This window comes from Montipora foliosa, chromosome 4 (genome assembly GCF_036669935.1).
Source record: "Montipora foliosa isolate CH-2021 chromosome 4, ASM3666993v2, whole genome shotgun sequence".
Taxonomy (NCBI): domain Eukaryota; kingdom Metazoa; phylum Cnidaria; class Anthozoa; order Scleractinia; family Acroporidae; genus Montipora; species Montipora foliosa.
In genome coordinates, this window is record NC_090872.1 from 25,011,504 (window position 1) to 25,031,496 (window position 19,993).

Consider the following 19,993-nt stretch of genomic DNA (forward strand, 5'->3'; position numbering starts at 1 on the left):
AGGAGATAGGAAAATACTGCCCGCTCCCGGAACCAATCAGATTGCAGGATTCTCAGGATACCGCCCGCTCACGATCAAAGAAATAAATAAAATCTGTATACACATACAAATACATCACAAAAATCAAAGCTATCTTTATTCTAATTATTCGGGCAATAATAAAATGGCAATCAGCTGAATGTGTTCTTGCCTTAAACAAAGATAAATTGAGTGGTTTGTGTTTTGATTACAGATTATAACAATGAATGGCTGCAAAATAACTTCAATTACAAAAACTAAAGCATACAACATACTTGGATAAATGTGACTCAGTATAACAAAATGGGTTTTACGTACATGTAATACAAGTCAGTTCTTACAGAAAGAAGTCAAAGGTAAAAAAATGGAACATGCCTTAGGATAACTGATGCAAAAATTTTGCCATCGTTGACCTTTACCAATGTGTTCTTTTTTCCTCCAACAGAATTGTTTTCAAAAAGAAAAAAAAAACACAGAACTTAGGCTGATAATTTACATTAAGAAAAAACTAAAAACTTTTTGTTTCCAAAAACAAGAAAAAAACCCTTGAGATTAAGCTGATAATTAAGTATGCTCCCAGCAAAACAATTACAGCGAATGAAAGTTTTAACAAAACCTTGCTTTCTGCCACAAGGTAAATGTCTCTAGTTCAATTAGTGTGCCAGAAGCAACAATCCTTGCAAATGTTGTTTTTAGAACCTCTCCATTGATTGACTCATCATCCTTAAAAGTAATTAAAGAGAATAATGATTAGTATCACCCCTTCCAAAATTAAGATCATTCGACAATATTCTAACAAAATAGGAAGAGAGCACAAATCTAATACATCCCTAATCCTGAGAAACAAAAGACATCAGCCACCAATTTTGGTGTACCAAATAAATGGAACCAGATGTAATACCGGTACTTGCATGAGATTATATCTGTAACATTGTTCTTGATTCATTGAGTAACTCAGTTAACTATCAAATTAATTTTGTCATAATGATAAAAGTACACATATAGTGGTGGAACTCATGGAACAAATCTTGAAAATATATTGCCAGATGCTTTCTTTGTCTTCAACACTTTTCCAAAAAAAATTATGTGTGATGAGGTATTTATAATTATCTCATTTACCAGTATTTCAAATTTTAAACTGAAAGCAGATATTGGGTGAGACAATGGATAAATGAAACTGCAGCATCATCTTCCGCTAATCGCTAGGCATTACTAGTCTATACATACACAGGCCTGTAACTCAGACAGTGCTTTATAATTATTTTATTGCAGTGACTGTCAAGAATTAGTTGTTAAAGTGTAATTTATGCGAGTTATTTGTAAATATCTATATGCATCACTTGTTTAAAAGCAACAATCAGCTTCTAAGTCTTTCAGACTTTCAGCTGTTTGACTGCATTACAGGTCTTTTACAGAAACATGCCTCAAAGGAATTTTTTCATTGCACCAACCTTTTCTTTTATCTGAGGGTTTTCTCCAACTCCTCTTCCATAGATGATACATGTAGTGGTTTGTACTGTATGTTGCAAGAAGAAGGCATCTTCTTGCCTAGCCTCAGCACTTTCTGTAACCAACTCTCTGTCCAAACTTCCCAGCAATCTTTTAATGAACCAATTCCCAGCTGTACCCACCTCCCATTTGAACTGTTAATCAACAAATAAATATAGTGAAAAGTTTCAGTTTTCTTGGAAAAAATAATTCATAATCTCAGTCACATTTCCAAACAAAAATTATTACTGCTACTTACAGATAAAAGATGTCATAAGAATTTCATCCAGATAAGAACACTCAATATCACACGTCTCAAAAAAAAAAATGCTGGTACATGTAATAATAAAGCTGATCATTTCTAAGGTGTATGACAACTGCAGACTGCCTACAAATAGCGATTGTAAACAGTATTTAAGTCTAAGCACCCATTTTAAATCAAACGTTTAGCTTTCAATAACTGTGAGTTACGGTTACATGTAGTTTGGGGTCTGCACTCTGCAAGTGTCAGACACTGTCACTTCTGTTATAACGTACAGTGTAAGTGTTTGAAGAGCAGACTCATCAAAATTTGGCTCTCTTTTCTTTAAACGCCAATAATAACAATCTCATGCAGGCATTAACATACTATTTGCATTGAGTACAATAGTTTAAATGACAGCTGAAGCTTTCTGCTTTCTGTCGTCATGTAATTTGCGGTGAGAGCACTCTAATACCAAATCATTTGCTTAACCATTTGATCTAAAGCTTCATTTCTCTTGTGAAATACATACCAATTTGTTAAAGCACTTAAGCCAAATTAAATATCCTTGCCTGACAAATTTGGAACTTCAAGGTGCATGTAAAAGGTTTGAATTCTACATAAGCTTACATTAAATTGTCATAAGGCCCGATTCAGACGCCATACTTTTCATGAGCCGAACTTAATACATGAAAAGTTCGACGTTTGAATCAATTAAGAACGGCTATTTTAATTTGGAATGGCTCAGGCGTTCTTTTCAACTGGCCTAGACGGGAATTCGGCTTTAGCATGGCCGTGGATCGGCTTTGATTTCAGACGTCGAACGTTTCATGTGCCGAACTTCATGATCATGCATAAACCATGTTTTACCTTCTACATGAAAATCGCTGACAAAATCAATTGGTTTTCTTGGTAATGGCTTTGGAACTGCTGTGGAGGGGCCAGTTAAGTTCGACTTCTGAATCAAAAGGCGTACTTTTGTTAATTTGTGTCGGTCGAAAATCGGGCCTAAGGCATCAAATATTATCTGCTCATGGTTCAGTTAACGCTTACCTTTTTGCTTGAGTTGTTGTAAGCATTTCCTTGCATTGGATCAGCATTTAAAGAGTAAACAAACGAAAAACTCGTCAGCACAAATTGTGATCATTGATTCAAACTTGAGTAAAACCGCAATCTCGTACCCAGAGTCCTCGGGCTTTTTGGCCAGCGGGTGAGCGCCCGGAGAGACTCTGGGATAATCGATTTGAACTATATTTTTGATTGGCCGAATGCGTAGCAATGGCAGTCCGACAGGAAGTCGGTAAGTAATTCGGAAGCCCCAGAATTTGGAGGGACATTCAAAATCTAAAACTAGTTTCAGTGCTGTTTGATTTTTTTTACCTCAGAAATATATAACTCACAAAAATAATAAAACGACGAGGTTTGAACTATGTCTTATACCGCACGGGAATTTTCTCACGCTGCTAAAAAGTGATTACTGTTGCTGTTGCAAAAGTATCGTGGGAAACATAACATCAGTCTCTTTGAGGCGAAATCCGTGGAATAAGGTCTTCTCGAAGCCACTCAGAATTACGGAAACATCAAATTGTAGAAAAAGAGGACATTTGTGTCGTTTCCACAAAAAATTTGTCGATCGTGTTGCTTGCACGATGGCATTCTCATTGCATTCTGAACGATGGAATGTACGCTGAAACACCAAAAATACACTCACCGAAAGTGTCAGAGGTTTCATCTTCACTTGCTCTTACAGCAAGCCAATGATCATTTCTCCAGTTTCTTTGTGTGTAAGGCTAAAATTCTTGTTTCTCGAACACTTTCAACCCGCCATTTCTACTGTTAACGGTTTTCTCTTTTCTGCTTCCGTTTAAACTCAAGCATACGTCATAAGACCGGAACCCATGTTTTCTGGGAAAATGGAGTCGATTATCCCAGAGTCTCTCCGGGCGCTCACCCGCTGGCCAAGAAGCCCGAGGACTCTGGGTACGAGATTGGTAAAACCGCCGAAAGACCCGCCGAAATCAGTAACTGAACCGGTGACTGCTGACCAAAACGGCTCACTAGTTTCCAGTCTGTTCTCTACTGTGTTATCCAAGATCGCGAGGATAACGACTTTAATTACCGGGTCGTCCAATTAAAAACGAAAAAACCAGCAAGATTCAGAGCGGCTCATCGTATTAACCCTCACTAAAATGTGGAAAGATACCGGCCTTTATTAACAGGATTTTAATCCTTTAAAACTGTTGACTTGGAGGGGACTATACTCTGCCCCGTGGGGTTCCCCATTGACGAGTAAAATCGTCTGGCGTTAGACAGAGTAAAATCTATAAGTGGCACTATTGGGAGTTAAAGGGTTAAGGGGGACATAGTTTTTGAGTGAATCCAGCTGTTGTTAACCCTTTCAGCCCCGTGGGGTTCCCCATTGACGAGTAAAATCGTCTGGCGTTAGACAGAGTAAAATCTATAAGTGACACTATTGGGAGTTAAAGGGTTAATGGGGACATAGTTTTTGAGTGACTCCAGCTGTTGTTAACCCTTTCAGCCCCGTGGGGTTCCCCATTGACGAGTAAAATCGTCTGGCGTTAGACAGAGTAAAATCTATAAGTGGCACTATTGGGAGTTAAAGGGTTAAGGGGGACATAGTTTTTGAGTGAATCCAGCTGTTGTTAACCCTTTCAGCCCCGTGGGGTTCCCCATTGGCGAGTAAAATCGTCTGGCGTTAGACAGAGTAAAATCTATAAGTGGCACTATTGGGAGTTAAAGGGCTAATGGGGAAATAGTTTTTGAGTGAATCCAGCTGTTGTTAACCCTTTCAGCCCCGTGGGGTTCCCCATTGACGAGTAAAATCGTTTGGCGTTAGACAGAGTAAAATCTATAAGTGGCACTATTGGGAGTTAAAGGGCTAATGGGGACATAGTTTTTGAGTGAATCCAGCTGTTGTTAACCCTTTCAGCCCCGTGGGGTTCCCCATTGGCGAGTAAAATCGTCTGGCGTTAGACAGAGTAAAATCTATAAGTGGCACTATTGGGAGTTAAAGGGCTAATGGGGAAATAGTTTTTGAGTGAATCCAGCTGTTGTTAACCCTTTCAGCCCCGTGGGGTTCCCCATTGACGAGTAAAATCGTTTGGCGTTAGACAGAGTAAAATCTATAAGTGGCACTATTGGGAGTTAAAGGGCTAATGGGGACATAGTTTTTGAGTGAATCCAGCTGTTGTTAACCCTTTCAGCTCCGTGGAGTTCCCCATTGACGAGTAAAATCGTCTGGCGTTAGACAGAGTAAAATCTATAAGTGGCACTATTGGGAGTTAAAGGGCTAATGGGGACATAGTTTTTGAGTGAATCCAGCTGTTGTTAACCCTTTCAGCCCCGTGGGGTTCCCCATTGACGAGTAAAATCGTCTGGCGTTAGACAGAGTAAAATCTATAAGTGACATATATAGGAGTAAAATCCTCTTCTACTTTTTTTCTCAGAAAGTAGAATTAGTAAGTGGGGTAGACTTTACTCAGTATCCCGATAAATAGGAGTAAAATTAACTCCGGCATATTATATTACTCTGTAGGGAGAGTAAAATTTACTCTAGCAAAGTCATTGCCTTTGAATATTAACTAGTACTGAGTAAAAATTACTCTTAATGGAGTTAAATTAACTCCTCTTAGGAGTACATTTTACTACGCTTTATTTTACTCCACTTTTTCACTCCAGCACTGGAGTGAAATTAACTCTTTGAAAATAACAGTGTATATGTCTTACGTAAGAACATGATTTTAAATGTTACTTTGCAGGCAAGGAAAGTCATAATTATTTAACAGCAAGGAAAAAACAGCACTGGAAAGGAACTCTAAATCCACTGTTGTTTTCGGCTTTTGTCTTTAGTGTGGTGGTGGTGGTGTTCTTTACGGTTATTTGAAATGGAGCGAAGCACAGAACGTTTTTAAGTCCGTGTTTCTCATAGCAAGGAAAACATAAATCCTTTATCCTTGCTTATCACCTCTTCAAAACGTAGCTATAATTCTTTATTCTCCTATATAGTTACAGCTTGCGTAGCAAGCGAGTAAACGCAATACTACAATTGCTTGGCCTAGGCCCCCACACAACCACAATTCTCGTACCAGTCTCTGACCGGGATAAAATAAAAGGAGCTGCTCGTACGGTTTCAGTAGCCTCTAGGATCAGAGGAACTTTGTTTCTTAAAGTACTTTTCTACCGATATGTATCTCCATTTATTAATCACCTTGTGTAGTCAATTTTTGTATAGGTGTCCACTTTCTAACAGAGGGGACAAGTTTTCTAACCTACTTTACGTTAAGTGTACAGGTTGCTTTTTGAGGGTTCTCCTAAAAGCCGGAATCCGGAATCCGGAATCCGGAATCACAGGTCATTGTTTACCAATGCAGAGAGTAAAAACTATCCTAAACATTCATAAAAGCTAACCTTAGGCCTAAAAACGTTTGTCTAGCCCTAATTAGGCCTAAGGTTAGCTTTTATGAATGTTTAGGATAGTTTTTACTCTCTGTATTGGTAAACAATGACCTGTGATTCCGGATTCCGGCTTCTAGGACAACCCCTTTTTGAAGGTTTCATTCAAAATTCAAATTCGTTATGCGATGTCCAGGTTCATTCTCAATGTATCATCAATATCAAGCTAGTTCCGAGGAGGTCCCTCGGTAATTTGGCTAAATCTATGTTTTCAGCATTTACAACTGACGATGGATTTAATTAACCTTTTTGCTGAATCTTCGTCTTCTGGCGGCAAAAACTCACGCAACCGGTAAGAAGCACATGGTGTTTAAGTGCACCCACGATCCCGTGAAGCCGCTGAAACAATATGGCGCCTATTAAACGCGGTGATCGAAGTATCGAAGCACATTTTGTGCTATTGTAGTATTTAGACATTATTTTAGTGGGAAAAGAAAGGCGAGTCGTGTTCTAGCTACCAGTTCTGAACGATTTCGTCATATAAAGATTCAAATACAGAAGTTGTCTTCTGTTTATCCTGTGTTATCAGACAAAACGTGATTCGCCAGCTGGCTACCAGTTCTGAAAATCTGGTCGCCAGCACTCAAGGTTTGTCGCATTGGCGACCAGTGAGTCACAATTTCAAGCCCTGTAACAGTTTTTGGTAACCTCTTCTGACGAATTTCGATTCCTTATTAAAGTGGTGCCATCTGCAATTTTAGATAGATCCGGACCGCTCACTGTTTGAACAGTCTGGCAGTCTTCCTTATTACCCCGTCTGGGAGTTTCCTGAAGAGAGGCTCATTCTCGGAGAAGCGATCGCGTCAGGAGCTTTCGGGCAGGTCATCAAGGCAGAGGCAGTGGGAATAACGGAATTCAATCCCCGGAATAATAGAGTTGAGAATGTGTCGAGGCGATCCAAGCGATATGTGGAACTTGTCAAAGGGATGCCAAGGACAGTTGTAGCAGTGAAGACTTTGAAAGGTAATTTCAAGGAACTGAGGAGCGAGGAGGGGGGGGGGGGGAGTGAAAAGAAAGGGGATTGAGGGAGGGGTACGTGAATGACAGAAGCGAATAAAGAAAACATTAGATTCCAGGAAACATTTGACACCACTTACTTCTGTGACGATATCTTGTCGATTCATTTAAATATCTCAGGGCAGGTTAGCAACGGGTACGCGAAATAACTGGTCGTATCAAATAACTTGAGCACAGAAAACGCACATTATCCGACTGGCAAATGACTCAGTTTACGAGGTTAGAAGAGCCCGTCTGTAGCTCACACCTTCGGCGCTCGAAAGGCGCCTTGCGGCATTGGAGAATGTCACGTCCGGCGCTTTCAGCAATATTTTCGCTACTTTACAAAACTGTCGAAAACCGTGTTGATTATTCAAGGTGGTGACCAGATACGGAACCCATAAAAGATATTTCTAGGTCAAGAAAAGTTTTGAAAAAAACGTGAGTGATAACATGTTAAGGAGGCTCGAAATATTTCTCCATTTTTCAAACAAATGAACATATTCTGTCCTTAGATACAGTTAGGGTAATCATATCAAGACGACATTTGGCCAGGGTATTAAGTACCCATCGTAGATTTCTCACATTGAATTTTCCTCCGTAATAACGTTACCATGGCAACGATATTAGGCATTTCTTTGAGCCTTAAAATCAACATATGTTGTCTTTTTTGAAGAAACAGGACGGTGAAATTTTCCCATTCAGCGTTACCAGATTATGTTAGATAATAGAAATACTCTCTAAAATATTTAAAATTAAAAAAAATTTAAATGTGTCTCTAACTTTTTTTTTTTCACTGACAGAATTTTTTTGAATTTGAGAGACAAACGTTTAAAATTAATCTAACTACCATGCAAAAAATGAAAAAAAATCCACCGTCCGGAAGCAGAGAAATAAACGAGCAAAGTTGCAAAATCAGGAAAAATTAGGGCGTTACAAGATCAGCATTTACGCCTGCGTCACCCGCTGATTCGAGTGCGCGCGCGAGTGGAGCTACAGGCCAACACAAACGGATTTAAGTGACCATTAAACCGTTTGTGTAGAAATTTCGTAGTTTTCGTGAATAGGAGATGTTTATTAATATTCCATATATATAGGAATTAAGAGAAAGGTGAGCGAAATTAGCGGTATTTGTTTATTTCTGGTGATCCATTTGAATTATGAGCTGACGCGAGGAGCTTACGAATTGCGTGTGTGGCTTACGTGCGCGCGCTCGCTCAGCTGAAAATCCTTTCGCGCCCATTGCTACTGCGCATTTTTTCGCGCATGTCACGCACACGTCATTCATCGCAGACCACGAACGTAAAACTCGATGCTAAAGGTGCAAACATTTTCCACAAGAATGGAACGTGAAAGCATGTGACATTATGGGATAGCTGTGGACCCAGTTCTTCTCGGAAATGTCACGAAATGACGTGACACTCCGAATAGACAATCGCTTTGAGAACTTCGCAGCGATTTTATTCTCTTGAATGCTCGGTGACCCCCATTTTTCTTTCCGTAGATCACTTCCTCTCCTGATTTTGTCCATTTTAACAAAAAAAAAAAAAATTGTACGTGAGAAGTTACAAATATTTCGCCTTTTAAGCTCTCGTGCGACCAAAGTTTTCTTTCTTAGACTAATATGTATCGTTTTTCAAGGTCTATTTCACCTCAGAAAAAGACATCAGCTGCAAAAGTTTGTTTAGTTATATTAGTTATGTTGAATTGACTAAGTTTACCTCATCTAAATTTCACTAATGTAGCTTTTTTATTGCTGACAGTTGTAAGCTAAGATCGTCTTAAAATAACGCAAGCTTCTAAAATTGCACCTCATGATCTCGAAAACGAGCACGGTGACCCCCCAATTTTTTTCACCTTTTTGGCAAAAGTAGATCATTGCCTTTGTGCGTGGCAAGTTTAAAAGAAATTTAAGCGTAAGCTACACAAGCAATTCTAAAAGCTGCTCGCGCTCAGCTCACTATTCAAAGTGAGTCACCAGAAATAAACAAATACCGCTAATTTCGCTCACCTTTCTTCTAATTGCTATGCATATGGAATATAAATAGACATCTTCTATTCACGAAAACAATAAAAATTGTACACACACGGTTTAATGGTCACTTAAATTCGTTTGTGTTGGCCTGTAGCTTCACTCGCGCGTGCACTCGAACTAGCGGGTGACGCTGATCTCGTAACCCCCTCATTTTTCCTGATTCTGCAACTTCACTCGCTTATATCTCTGCTTTCGGACGGTGAATTTTTTTTCATTTTTGCGTGTTAGCTTAGCTTAATTTAAAACGTCCGTCTTTCAAATTTAAAAAAAAATTGTAGGCGAAAAAAGAAATTAGCCACACATTTCAAAACAACTTATTTTTCTGAAAAACTGACCCTACAGATTTTGTTGAATTTTAAATATTTTAGAGATTATTTCTAACATTATCTGGTAGCGGTGAATGGGACTATTTCACCGTCCCGATTTTTCAAAAAAAAACAATATATCTCGATTTTAATCGGTAATAAGGCTCAAAGAAATGCCTTATATCGTTGCCATGGTAAAATTATTTTGGAGGCAAATGTGATGTGAGAAATCTATCATGGGTACTTAATACCCTGGCCAAATTTTGTCTTGATATGATTACCCAAACTGTATCTAAAAACAGAATATGTTCATTTGTTTGAAAAAAGGAGAAACGATTTCGATTTACACGGTACGATTTTTGTCGCATGCGACAACGGCTTACGACAGGTCCACGACATGATTTACGATTGTTGTGTACGTCAAAAAAATGTCGTAGCATTTTAAAACACGTTTTAAAAGGCAGCGACAATCGTAAGTCATGTGGTAGGCCTGTCGTGAGCTTGTCGCATGCGACAAAAATCGTACCGTGTAAATCGGCCCTAAGGTGTCAAAAATCACTTCCTTTTTTTCTCTAGATTTTGAAAGTGTTTGCTTAGCACGTGACTGGCAATTGATTTTTATCCAAAGGCTGTTTAGTTTGAGCGTTCGTTTTGGATTTCACGGTCCGCCATTACTCACGTTCAGAATTGACTGATTGGACCCAGAGGGTTGAATCTAAGAAAAAGCGACGTCATTTACTCACTGGGTTAAAATGTCAGCTTGTTAATGCAACTTAGTTACGTGCAAAACACGAACTCCGTGCAGCATATTCAGCCGCGTACACACATTAGCGTTCTTACGCTAGGTAGTCTCTACTCGATCCAGCTCTCTCAAGATTTTGAAGTTAGTAGTGGCGGACTTTTAAATAAGAAAATTCCAGTTAAAATAAGCAGATGTCGTTTTGAAATCAAGACTCAAAACTTGGGTCACTTAGTGTTAAGTTAACATAGTTTTGTATTCCAAAAGAAAAAAGAATTGATTTTTTTGGTCACAGTAGCTTTTTAAAACACGTTACGGACACATGCACGCGACGTTTTTGTCAACACGGACGGCGACCGGAAGTGATTTTGCAAATAAATTGACGTCACACGTCACAGACGTCAAGTCACAAACCTCAGAGCTGCTTATTTGGCGTCTGTGATGAAAAACAAAAACGCGAAAAGGTAAGTTCATTTTAGGTGCTATTACTCCGCCTCTTTTGGTTGATTTTTGTTGTTTTCTTGCTAATGCTGGCCAATCAACTTTCTAATTCCTATTATTTATGAAAGAAACTCTTTGTCAGTTCTAACGGCTGATGAACAACAGCGCTGCAAACGCCGTCACTCAGTCTTGACAAAAAACCTAGAGTAAGTCTCTTTTGAAAAATATTTGTTTTACTTGATATATCCTTTTGTATGTGCTTGTGTTTTTTCTCTGTGGTCTTAAATTTTAATGCGGTGGCAATGCTAACACAACTTTCCAGAAAGACCATGTTAAATTTTGAAAAAAATTAATGACCGTCAAATTTAATTTCTTTTTTTTTGCAACGATTTTCATTTTTATTTGTCATTTACTTTCTTTTACAGAAATGTACCAAATGGATTGGTCAAATTAGCTAACACTGGCAGATCTGAACTTTGCTTTACATTCATTTATCACTTCGAATTCAGGATTATCGATCGTAACTGGATTGAGAATTTCAAGCCGTGTTCTCTTCCAATAAAACAATAAGTTCATCCTCTGAAACCAATCTTTGATTGTAGTTCTGACAAAGCATATCTCTTGTCTTTCTTAAACAAGTCATGATTCAGTGTTAAGAAAGAAGAAGAATCAAAACTGCTGTACAATTAACTAGCGATGCCGTAAAATCACTGACGCGACATGCTTAAAGGGGGACTCTGACGAAAAAACACGATTATTTAAAAAGTCTCAAATCCTCGAGGAAACGCCGCCAAAATGTTGCATACGCTTTTCAAATAATGAATTTAACTTACTTTCACCAACATTTCAATGTTATTACGTCGAAATACTTGTTTTTCATAGCATCCGCCATTATTGGTATGTCGCCTGCATACTTATTCGAGAAAGCCTGGAGCGAGGACATATGACGTCACTTACTCAACATATCGCTCGCTGCTACTTGAGTAAACAATGGAAAACACGTCAGAAAGCGAAGCTTCGTCTTTATAGACCATGATTTATCGACTTCGGAATTATCGTTTGACTTTGAAAAACATTCTGAGTCACTTACCTGTGATTATGAAGATTGAGACTCGTGGCTACTTAGGAAAAAGCAGCTGCATATCGACGAGAAAGAGCTCAAGAGAAAGAACAAGAGGAATGCTTCGAGATCGTTTGAATCAACTGATATTAGATGGTATGTTGGAGTCGTGATTTTGTCTGTTTACTATTGATCCCTTCATTTGTAAAAATTCAAATTTCTCGTTATGTTTTTTCTAGGCGCAAATGTAGGTGTTGCTCTTCGGACGCGGTAACAAAGGCAGAGGAATGCTTCTGCTGTAGCGAAACTGATCGGTGCTGAGGGAAGCTGGAAGCAGTTGCAGATGAAAGAACTACCACCGATCGGCCTGCATTTCAATCTTGTTGTCTAGACGAGTGGGTTTGAGGAATAGCCGCCATAGGATTAAGAAACCGAAAAAACGAGCGATATACACATCAACGTATGATAGACCCCATGAAGTCCCAAACAAGACGAATAAACTGTCGGTATGAAACTGATCGTAGAAATCTATTCAGGAGCTAGGAAAATTATTGCCATTGTCGTTCTTAATTACTACGTTAGAAAATACATGAAAATATTTCCCGACAAGGAAAATTGTAAAGTGCAATCCAAATTAAGCGTATTATACAGCGCTCTAATACCGAGACTTCGCAGTTTGGCCTTGCTTATACATTGATGTGTATCGCTCGTTCTTTCGGTTTCTTAATCCTATGGCGACCATTTTTAAAACCCACTCGTCTAAACAACAAGATTGAAGCCCAGGCAGATCAGTGGTACTGTAGTTCTCCGTCATCTGCATTTGCTTCAGTTACAGCTACTCCACTCACCGATCAATTTCGCTAGTAACATCAGAAGCTTTTCTTACCCTTTCACTGGCCTTTGTTACCGCGTCCGAAGAAAAACACGTACATTTGCACCTAGAAAAAAAAATAACGAGAAATTTGAATTTTTACAAATGAAGGGAACAATAGTAAACAGACAAACTCATGACTCCAACATACCATCTAATATCAGTTAATTCAAACGATCTCTAGCATTCCTCCTCTTCTCCCGCTCAAGCTCTTTCCTGTCGATATGAGGCTGCTTTTTTCCTCAGTAGCCACGAGTCTAAATCTTCATAATCACAGGTAAGTGACTCAGAATGTTTTTCAAAGTCAAACGATAATTGCGAAGTCGATAAATCATGGTCGATAAAGACGAAGCTTCGCTTTCTGACATATTTTCCTTTGTTTACTCAAGTAGCAGCGAGCGATATGTTGAGTAAGTGACGTCATATGTCCTCGCTCCAGGCTTTCTCGTATAAGTACGCAGGCGACATACCAATAATGGCGGATGCTATGAAAAACAAGTATTTCGACGTAATAACATTGAAATGTTGGTGAAAGTAAGTTAAATTCATTATGTGAAAAGCGTATGCAACATTTTGGCGGCGTTTCTTCGAGGATTTGAGACGTTAAAAAATCGTGTTTTTTCGTCGGAGTCCCCCTTTAACGCAAACAAGTCAAGTCACAGACGCCGGTCTCGACCTAGCCTGCGAGCAGGCTCTCTCTCTGCGGTGGGAGAGAAGGAGAGCCTGCACGCATCCCTCTGAATTTTGAATGCCGCCTCCTGTTGTCACGCAGAGAGAGCTGTCAAAAATTGGCCAATCAGCGCGCACCAGAAGTAAACATTGAAAAAAACAGTAAGCCACGCGTTGTGTATTTCTAATTTAGGCAGAAACTCCAAAAAAACTGTAAAGGAAGGAAGCCTTCGCCAGAAAATCCTAACAACTACTGCTGATGCTGTAAAGCGTAGCTGAATATTCTGTACGGCAATTCGTCGAAGTCCCTTCCACAGAAAATTTGCTTCGTTCGTCAGGGAAAAAAATTAGCACACAAACTTGAAACGACGGGAATCGTAATAGAGAAATCCGTTTTCCCTGACCGCATTTCCACTGTGTGAGACTCGTCGACCACAACTGCTGCCAAATTTCGGTAAAGCGAAGCGGAAATATCTTTTTTAATTTATTTTAATGAAATATAGACATTACAACTACTACATCACACTTTAATACTAGACAGATATTCTAATACCTACATCAGTTTATTTCAAGGCTTATCGAGTATTTGCGATTATAGATATGTATTTTACTAATTCAACAATTTGAAAATTGGAATATTTTGTTTTCAAGTGTATCGGAGAATTGCGGAGTCACCCAGGAGATCGAGGAATCATTTTTTGTAGCCGCCTTTTCGGCTTAATCAAATACTTGCTAAAATCGTGTAGAGTTCCTTTATCGTTCTCTATCGTTAAATCGGCAACTGAGGCAGCCGGAAGGCCCAAGTTTTTGTCCAAATGTAATCAGCGATAATGCTTTGTCAAGGACAGGAAACTACCACGGTGACATGAAGTCTCCCTCGTTGTACAGTTGGGCAATAAGACTTTTCCCGAATCCTGTGGATAACAGAGATAGAACTTCTTTCCTTCCAGCAGAGAAGCCATTGCATCGGGTTGCCCGACCTTTAATTATGCAAAGTTACGGTAACATTCTACAATTTTCTCATACGCATGTATCGGAGCTTGCCAATGGTGACGTCACCAAGTAATTTAACTTCAGCCAATCAGTACTTTGCGTCCAAAATTTGGACGCGACATTCAAAATACAAAGCCATGCGGGCAGGCCCTCATTCTACCCCCAACCCAGTCCCTCGGAGGGCCTGCTCGCAGGCTAGTCTCGACCCAGTTTCACCTCGGCTACTTGGCGTCCGTGTTGACAAAAACGTCTCGTGGTTAAGCTCTCTATTTTATCAACAGGGAGCTTAAGCAAGCGCGTTTTTGAGACGCAGACGGCAACCGGAAGTGAGCTGTTTTCCCTTTTATCTTGTCTTTACACAACCACATTTACTTTACTGAATATCTTTTCTCCATTAGAGATGATAAATATAAAAGCCTGGAAGACACCACTGCCCTGGCGCGCGAAATGTTCTCTTCCAGTTGTCGTCCGCGTCTCAAAAACGCGCGTGCTTAATCTCCCTGAGTGAGCCAACGCGCGTGCCAATGACGCAAGCAATTATGCGCAGTTGTGTTGCGCAATGCAAAACCAGGGAATCACCTTATAGTTAAACTTTTGACGATAAACTTTGAAATCTTAGATAATGCCAGTAAAGAAGAGTACAGAGATTTGGCTTCGGAACTGAAGATTCTGATTCATGTTGGACAGCACAAGAACATCGTCAACCTTCTGGGCGCTTGCACCAAGCTTAAGCGCGGCGATCGATTACTTGTCATTTTGGAGTACGCTCCTCATGGAAGTTTGCGGGACTTTCTGCTAAGCAAACGCCACATATATGTGCCAGTCTGGGCAAGCAATGCCGCCGATCCAGAACAGGAGTTCAACATCGCACATTTGGTCTCCTACTCCTATCAAATCTGTCGAGGCATGGAATTTTTAGCTTCCAAAAAGGTACGTTTTAAGTACAATACGAGCGGGGAATTTTGAATGGGGATTTACGATAACGAACCGCGGGCGAAGCATACACGAAGTGTCTGGGGTATTGCTTGTCAATTAGCATTTATCATTGAGTAATTAATTTAGTACAAGTGATCACATAATGTTTAGTGCAATAGCCCTTTTCACCGTTAGTTTTTCTCATTTGCATTACAATGTAATCTAGCATGTATGTGAGGCAATTTCGGGCCATTTTGTAGTTATAACCCGAAATTACCTCGCACCCACGTTAGATTACATTGTAATGCAAATAAGAAAAACTAACCGTGAAAAGGGGCTATTTGTAGTCTTTGTAGTCTATTTGTAGTCTATTTGTAGCTTCTTTATTTATGACCCTAAATTTCATTCTTATCTAATAATATACAAGGAAAATTGTCTTCGTTTCGATTGACTTGAAAAATGCACAAGAGAAAATTCAGTGCAAACAGAGGATAAAATTCAAGCATTCTGATTGGTCAGTGATCAAAGAATCTCACAGCTATAGCCAACCTCGTTCCCAGGGTCTCCAGTGGCGTTGAGAAGAGACCCTGGTTCGGGCTGATCACATGTCTCCAAAAACATGGAAGATTTTTTAAATGTGTGTTTGGGGAGGGGTGGCAGTGTAGGCCTTGTCATCATTGCGAGTAAGGAAATCACAACGCATTTGATTTTGTGGCCAGTCGACCATCCACAAAACGTTTCACGACAAAGTATTGAATGTACTACACGTGGAAGTCGACGTGAAAGGCAAAAAGGTTGTTATTAAATCGATCAGAACATATTTTTTTTTATTTTACAAACAAGATTACGTAATTAATTACACTAACACTTACGCTACCCTAAATACGATTAATTACTAACACTAATTGCATAATAATTTACAAACACTTGTGACACGGTTGCTTACGGAACGATACTACAGTATTTATCTTTCTTACAAAGAGATGTACAAAAGCTCTTGTTTTTAGCTTGACCGCTTTCGTGGGAATCTCCTGTTTGAATATGACATCACCTGCTTTGATCTTTTTGAAACTTACATTGTAAAGTAAAGATCGTGTATTGAAAAATGCCTTGTCAAATGATTACGCTTTCGCCCAGTTGCGGGTCAAAACATAACGAAGACTCTCCCCCAGTGGGAGAATGTTTTTCGAGGAGAGCCACGTGACTAGCCCCAACTAGGGTCTGTCTCCTCATCAACAAAGAGATCCTGGGAACGAGGTTGAGCTGCATGCAATCCTTGGATGGCGCAATTTTGTATGATTGCGTTTTAGGGGAGCTTTGCTTCTGCTTAAGTACGAGAAACTAGCTCCAAATTTTGTTATGTATATTGCAAATAGATTTAAACTGATCATGCTGCGTTTTTGTCAGCTGTGACCTCGTGAATAATTAATGACCTTACAAGAGTAAGGCTTTGTCCTGCCACGCCTTCACGATACTTTGGGTTCGCTTTAAATGGCTAAAAATACATTTTCAGCGTCAGTTGAGATCCAAAACGAATGATACACTTTACTTACTGTGGCCTGGCTACAGTATGTCACTTTTCTAGAGGCAGGGATGGACTTCGATCACCGCTACATTAATAATCTCAAGTCCTCACACTAAGCAATGAGAATGTACTGTTGTTTTGCATGCATGCCCGTTGTCTTTTAAGTCCAGACTGATTCATAAGAGTGAAATTTCAATCCGACCGCAGTCGTTTCTCCTCCTATGCTATTCTCGGGCTTGGGCCCAGCCCTCAGTTGCACTTGGCACGGTCTGTCACACTCGTATGTTAGCACAAATATATTATGTAATAGAGACTTTTAGATCCACGTTTGCGGCTAACCTCAAACTGCTGGAAGTCACATGACTAGCGCTTGCCGTCACGTTCGAGGGTAAGTTTTGACGTTTTCAACGGCGGAAGGTAGGTTTTCACGTAAGTAAGTTACCTCAGCTCTTTATGGCATGGAAGTTACATTATCCCACGTATGAACGGGGCAGATATAAAAAGCAACTTTTTATCTTTCATTCCATGTGAATTAAACAATCAAAGAGCCGTGGTTTTATTTATTTCGTTGACTGAAATATCAACGCTGAGAATCGAGGAAATTCAATATGGCGGCCTCTGCAGCTTTGCACTTGTTTACTTAAATCTAAATGCACGAACTATCACAAGTTCTAACGTCAAACCGCAAATCTCAAACCTCAGTTTGCGGTTAGCCGTAAAACGTGCATCTAAAGGTCTCTAATGTTTCCAACACGGGCGGGCGACACAAGAACCTTACGAGAGATCTGTTGTTTTCTGTCATCCAACATGGCGGCCAGTTTCTATCCTGCGTCACAGCCGAAACCAAATCTCTGGTTAGGTCCGTCTGCACCAGTGCCGAAATCCTTGTTCTGGCCCCCAGCAGCGTACCAGGATTTGATTGCGCGCCATGATTGGTCCTGTTAAGAAAAAACAATTGTTCAACAAGACTGGTCATAACCAATCAGGTTAAAGGGAATTTGAAACACGCTTTCCGCTTGTTCGTTGAATCCGTGGGGGGTCCAAACAAGGACTCGGCGCTGCTTCGCAGACGTTACTAGAATCCACTTGGGTGCTTAGACCGCCCGATAACGGTGTGTCACGGTACACACAAGCTACCAGTTTTCTTGCACGGCAACAGTAAGATTCGCCGTCTAAGCGCCGTACAAAGCGCTATCTCGCCATGTCCCTTTTGTTGGTCGTCTTCATTTCATTGAATATAATTGACCTATCTCAGCATCTGACAAGTACACAGTACCCAAACGACCCGAAAACATTGAACACCAAATCTAAACCAAACGTCTTTTATATTTTATGAACTCAACTCTACGTAAAATGAGAACGAAGAGAGGCTGGAGATAAAGAACAACATCTATGTACATACTTATGTTAAGGTATAAAAGGCCGCCTTAGGGCAAAATAACTAAGAAGCTAATCTAGCTAGGATGGTTAGCTAGGATAAAGTATTTTAAATTTTTTTGTCAGTTTGAACGGAGGACTGTTGGGCAAATGTTGGACGTAAAAACAAAGGTGTGGCGTTGAATAAGCCCCTTTTGGGCCGATTTGCTCTTTTGAGAGCGGTTTTGAATTGAAAGTGGTCGAAAGTAATTAGATATATACTTTGGATTTATGATTACTTCACTCAGTGATTGGGTTCAAAGTTCTCGCGCCATTTTTTCAAACCAATCGTGGGCTCGCGCGTGCACCATTTTCCCAGCGTCTTTGTGGTCGGCTACGGTGTATGTAAATTACTTCGAGTTTTGATTGGTTTGAGTTTGTTTTTGTAGTGGTCTAGCTTCTATCGTTTGTTCAACTAGCCATATTAGCGATCGTTGTTTCACTGCCATCTTGTGTATATAGTTCTGTTCTAGTTTTACAAGATTTGATGTCATCAGTGGAGACTGTGATCAGCTCTTTAGAAAATAAATGTGATGTAGTTTGAAAGGCTGTACAGTTATTTGATTCTCAATGGTAATAAAGACTTGATTCCAAAGGAGAAATACAGGTCTCGATAAGCACAAGTGTGTTTACTTTAGTTGTATGATTTGCGTGTGCATTGACATAGACGTGCCCGAGAACCGAGCAGAATTACAGAGAAAAGGCTGAGACGTCTATTTTATAACAGCAGAAAAAAGAGGAAACTTGCTGGAACGTATTTGGTTAACAATGTACCGAGGTCATCCACATTTCATCGTATTACTAGCCAAGGAGATCACTTGCTCGTAAACACAACTATAGGAGCTACCTCAGGTATGCGTTTAAATGTAAGCACGTGGTATGTAACACTTTTCCAAAAGCGTGGATGAACAGGTAAATGCAAAATGATGTTTGAAACATCGAAGCATGTTCCTTAAACTTAAAAGTGTGTTTGTATTTTTAAAAATATTAGCAACACTTGATTTAAAACGTCCGTCGTGCAAATTTAAAAAAAATTGTAGGCGAAAAAAGAAATTAGCCACACATTTCAAAACAACTTATTTTTCTGAAAAACTGACCCTACAGATTTTTGTGAATTTAAATATTTTAGAGATATTTCTAACATTCTCTGGTAGCGTGAATGGGACTATTTCACCGTCCCGATTTTTTCAAAAAAAACAATATATCTCGATTTTAATCGGTAATAAGGCTCAAAGAAATGCCTTATATCGTTGCCATGGTAAAATTATTTTGGAGGCAACTGTGATGTGAGAAATCTATCATGGGTACTTAATACCCTGGCCACATTTTGTCTTGATATGATTACCCAAACTGTATCTAAAAACAGAATATGTTCATTGTTTGAAAAAGGAGAACGATTTCGATTTACACGGTACGATTTTTGTCGCATGCGACAACGGCTTACGACAGGTCCACGACATGATTTACGATTGTTGTGTACGTCAAAAAAAGTAGTAGCATTTTAAACACGTTTTAAAGGCAGCGACAATCGTAAGTCATGTGGTAGGCCTGTCGTGAGCTTGTCGCATGCGACAAAAATCGTACCGTGAAAATCGGCCCTAAGGTGTCAAAAATCACTTCCTTTTTTTCTCTAGATTTTGAAAGTGTGTGCTTAGCACGTGACTGGCAATTGATTTTTATCCAAAGGCTGTTTAGTTTGAGCGTTCGTTTTGGATTTCACGGTCCGCCATTACTCACGTTCAGAATTGACTGATTGGACCCAGAGGGTTGAATCTAAGAAAAAGCGACGTCATTTACTCACTGGGTTA

The 19,993-nt window shown here is 39.7% G+C and overlaps 2 protein-coding genes across 4 annotated transcripts in view; one reads left to right on the plus strand and one right to left on the minus strand.

The window, feature by feature from the left end:
• Positions 1 to 2,918, minus strand: part of LOC138000425 (uncharacterized) — a 3,374-nt gene extending 456 nt beyond the window's left edge. Inside the window, exons 1-4 of one of the 3 annotated variants that reach the window (XR_011123126.1) lie at positions 2,801 to 2,831; positions 2,618 to 2,705; positions 1,470 to 1,661; positions 1 to 741 (exon numbers count right to left, since the gene is read on the minus strand). The exon at positions 1 to 741 is cut by the window's left edge and continues 456 nt beyond it. Coding sequence is in view for 1 of the 3 variants with exons in the window: in XM_068846833.1 (XP_068702934.1) it covers positions 625 to 741; positions 1,470 to 1,661; positions 2,801 to 2,836 (345 nt within the window). In the remaining 2 variants the exon portion in view is untranslated. Of the gene's footprint in view, positions 742 to 1,469; positions 1,662 to 2,617; positions 2,753 to 2,800 lie in introns of those variants that run through there. The other 2 variants (XR_011123125.1, XM_068846833.1) reach the window with 2 other exon arrangements.
• Positions 1 to 19,993, plus strand: part of LOC138000426 (fibroblast growth factor receptor 1-A-like) — a 69,709-nt gene that overhangs the window by 33,118 nt on the left and 16,598 nt on the right. Inside the window, exons 10-11 of the mRNA XM_068846834.1 lie at positions 6,922 to 7,183; positions 14,949 to 15,259. Coding sequence (XP_068702935.1) covers positions 6,922 to 7,183; positions 14,949 to 15,259 — 573 coding nt within the window. The remainder of the gene's footprint in view (positions 1 to 6,921; positions 7,184 to 14,948; positions 15,260 to 19,993) is intronic.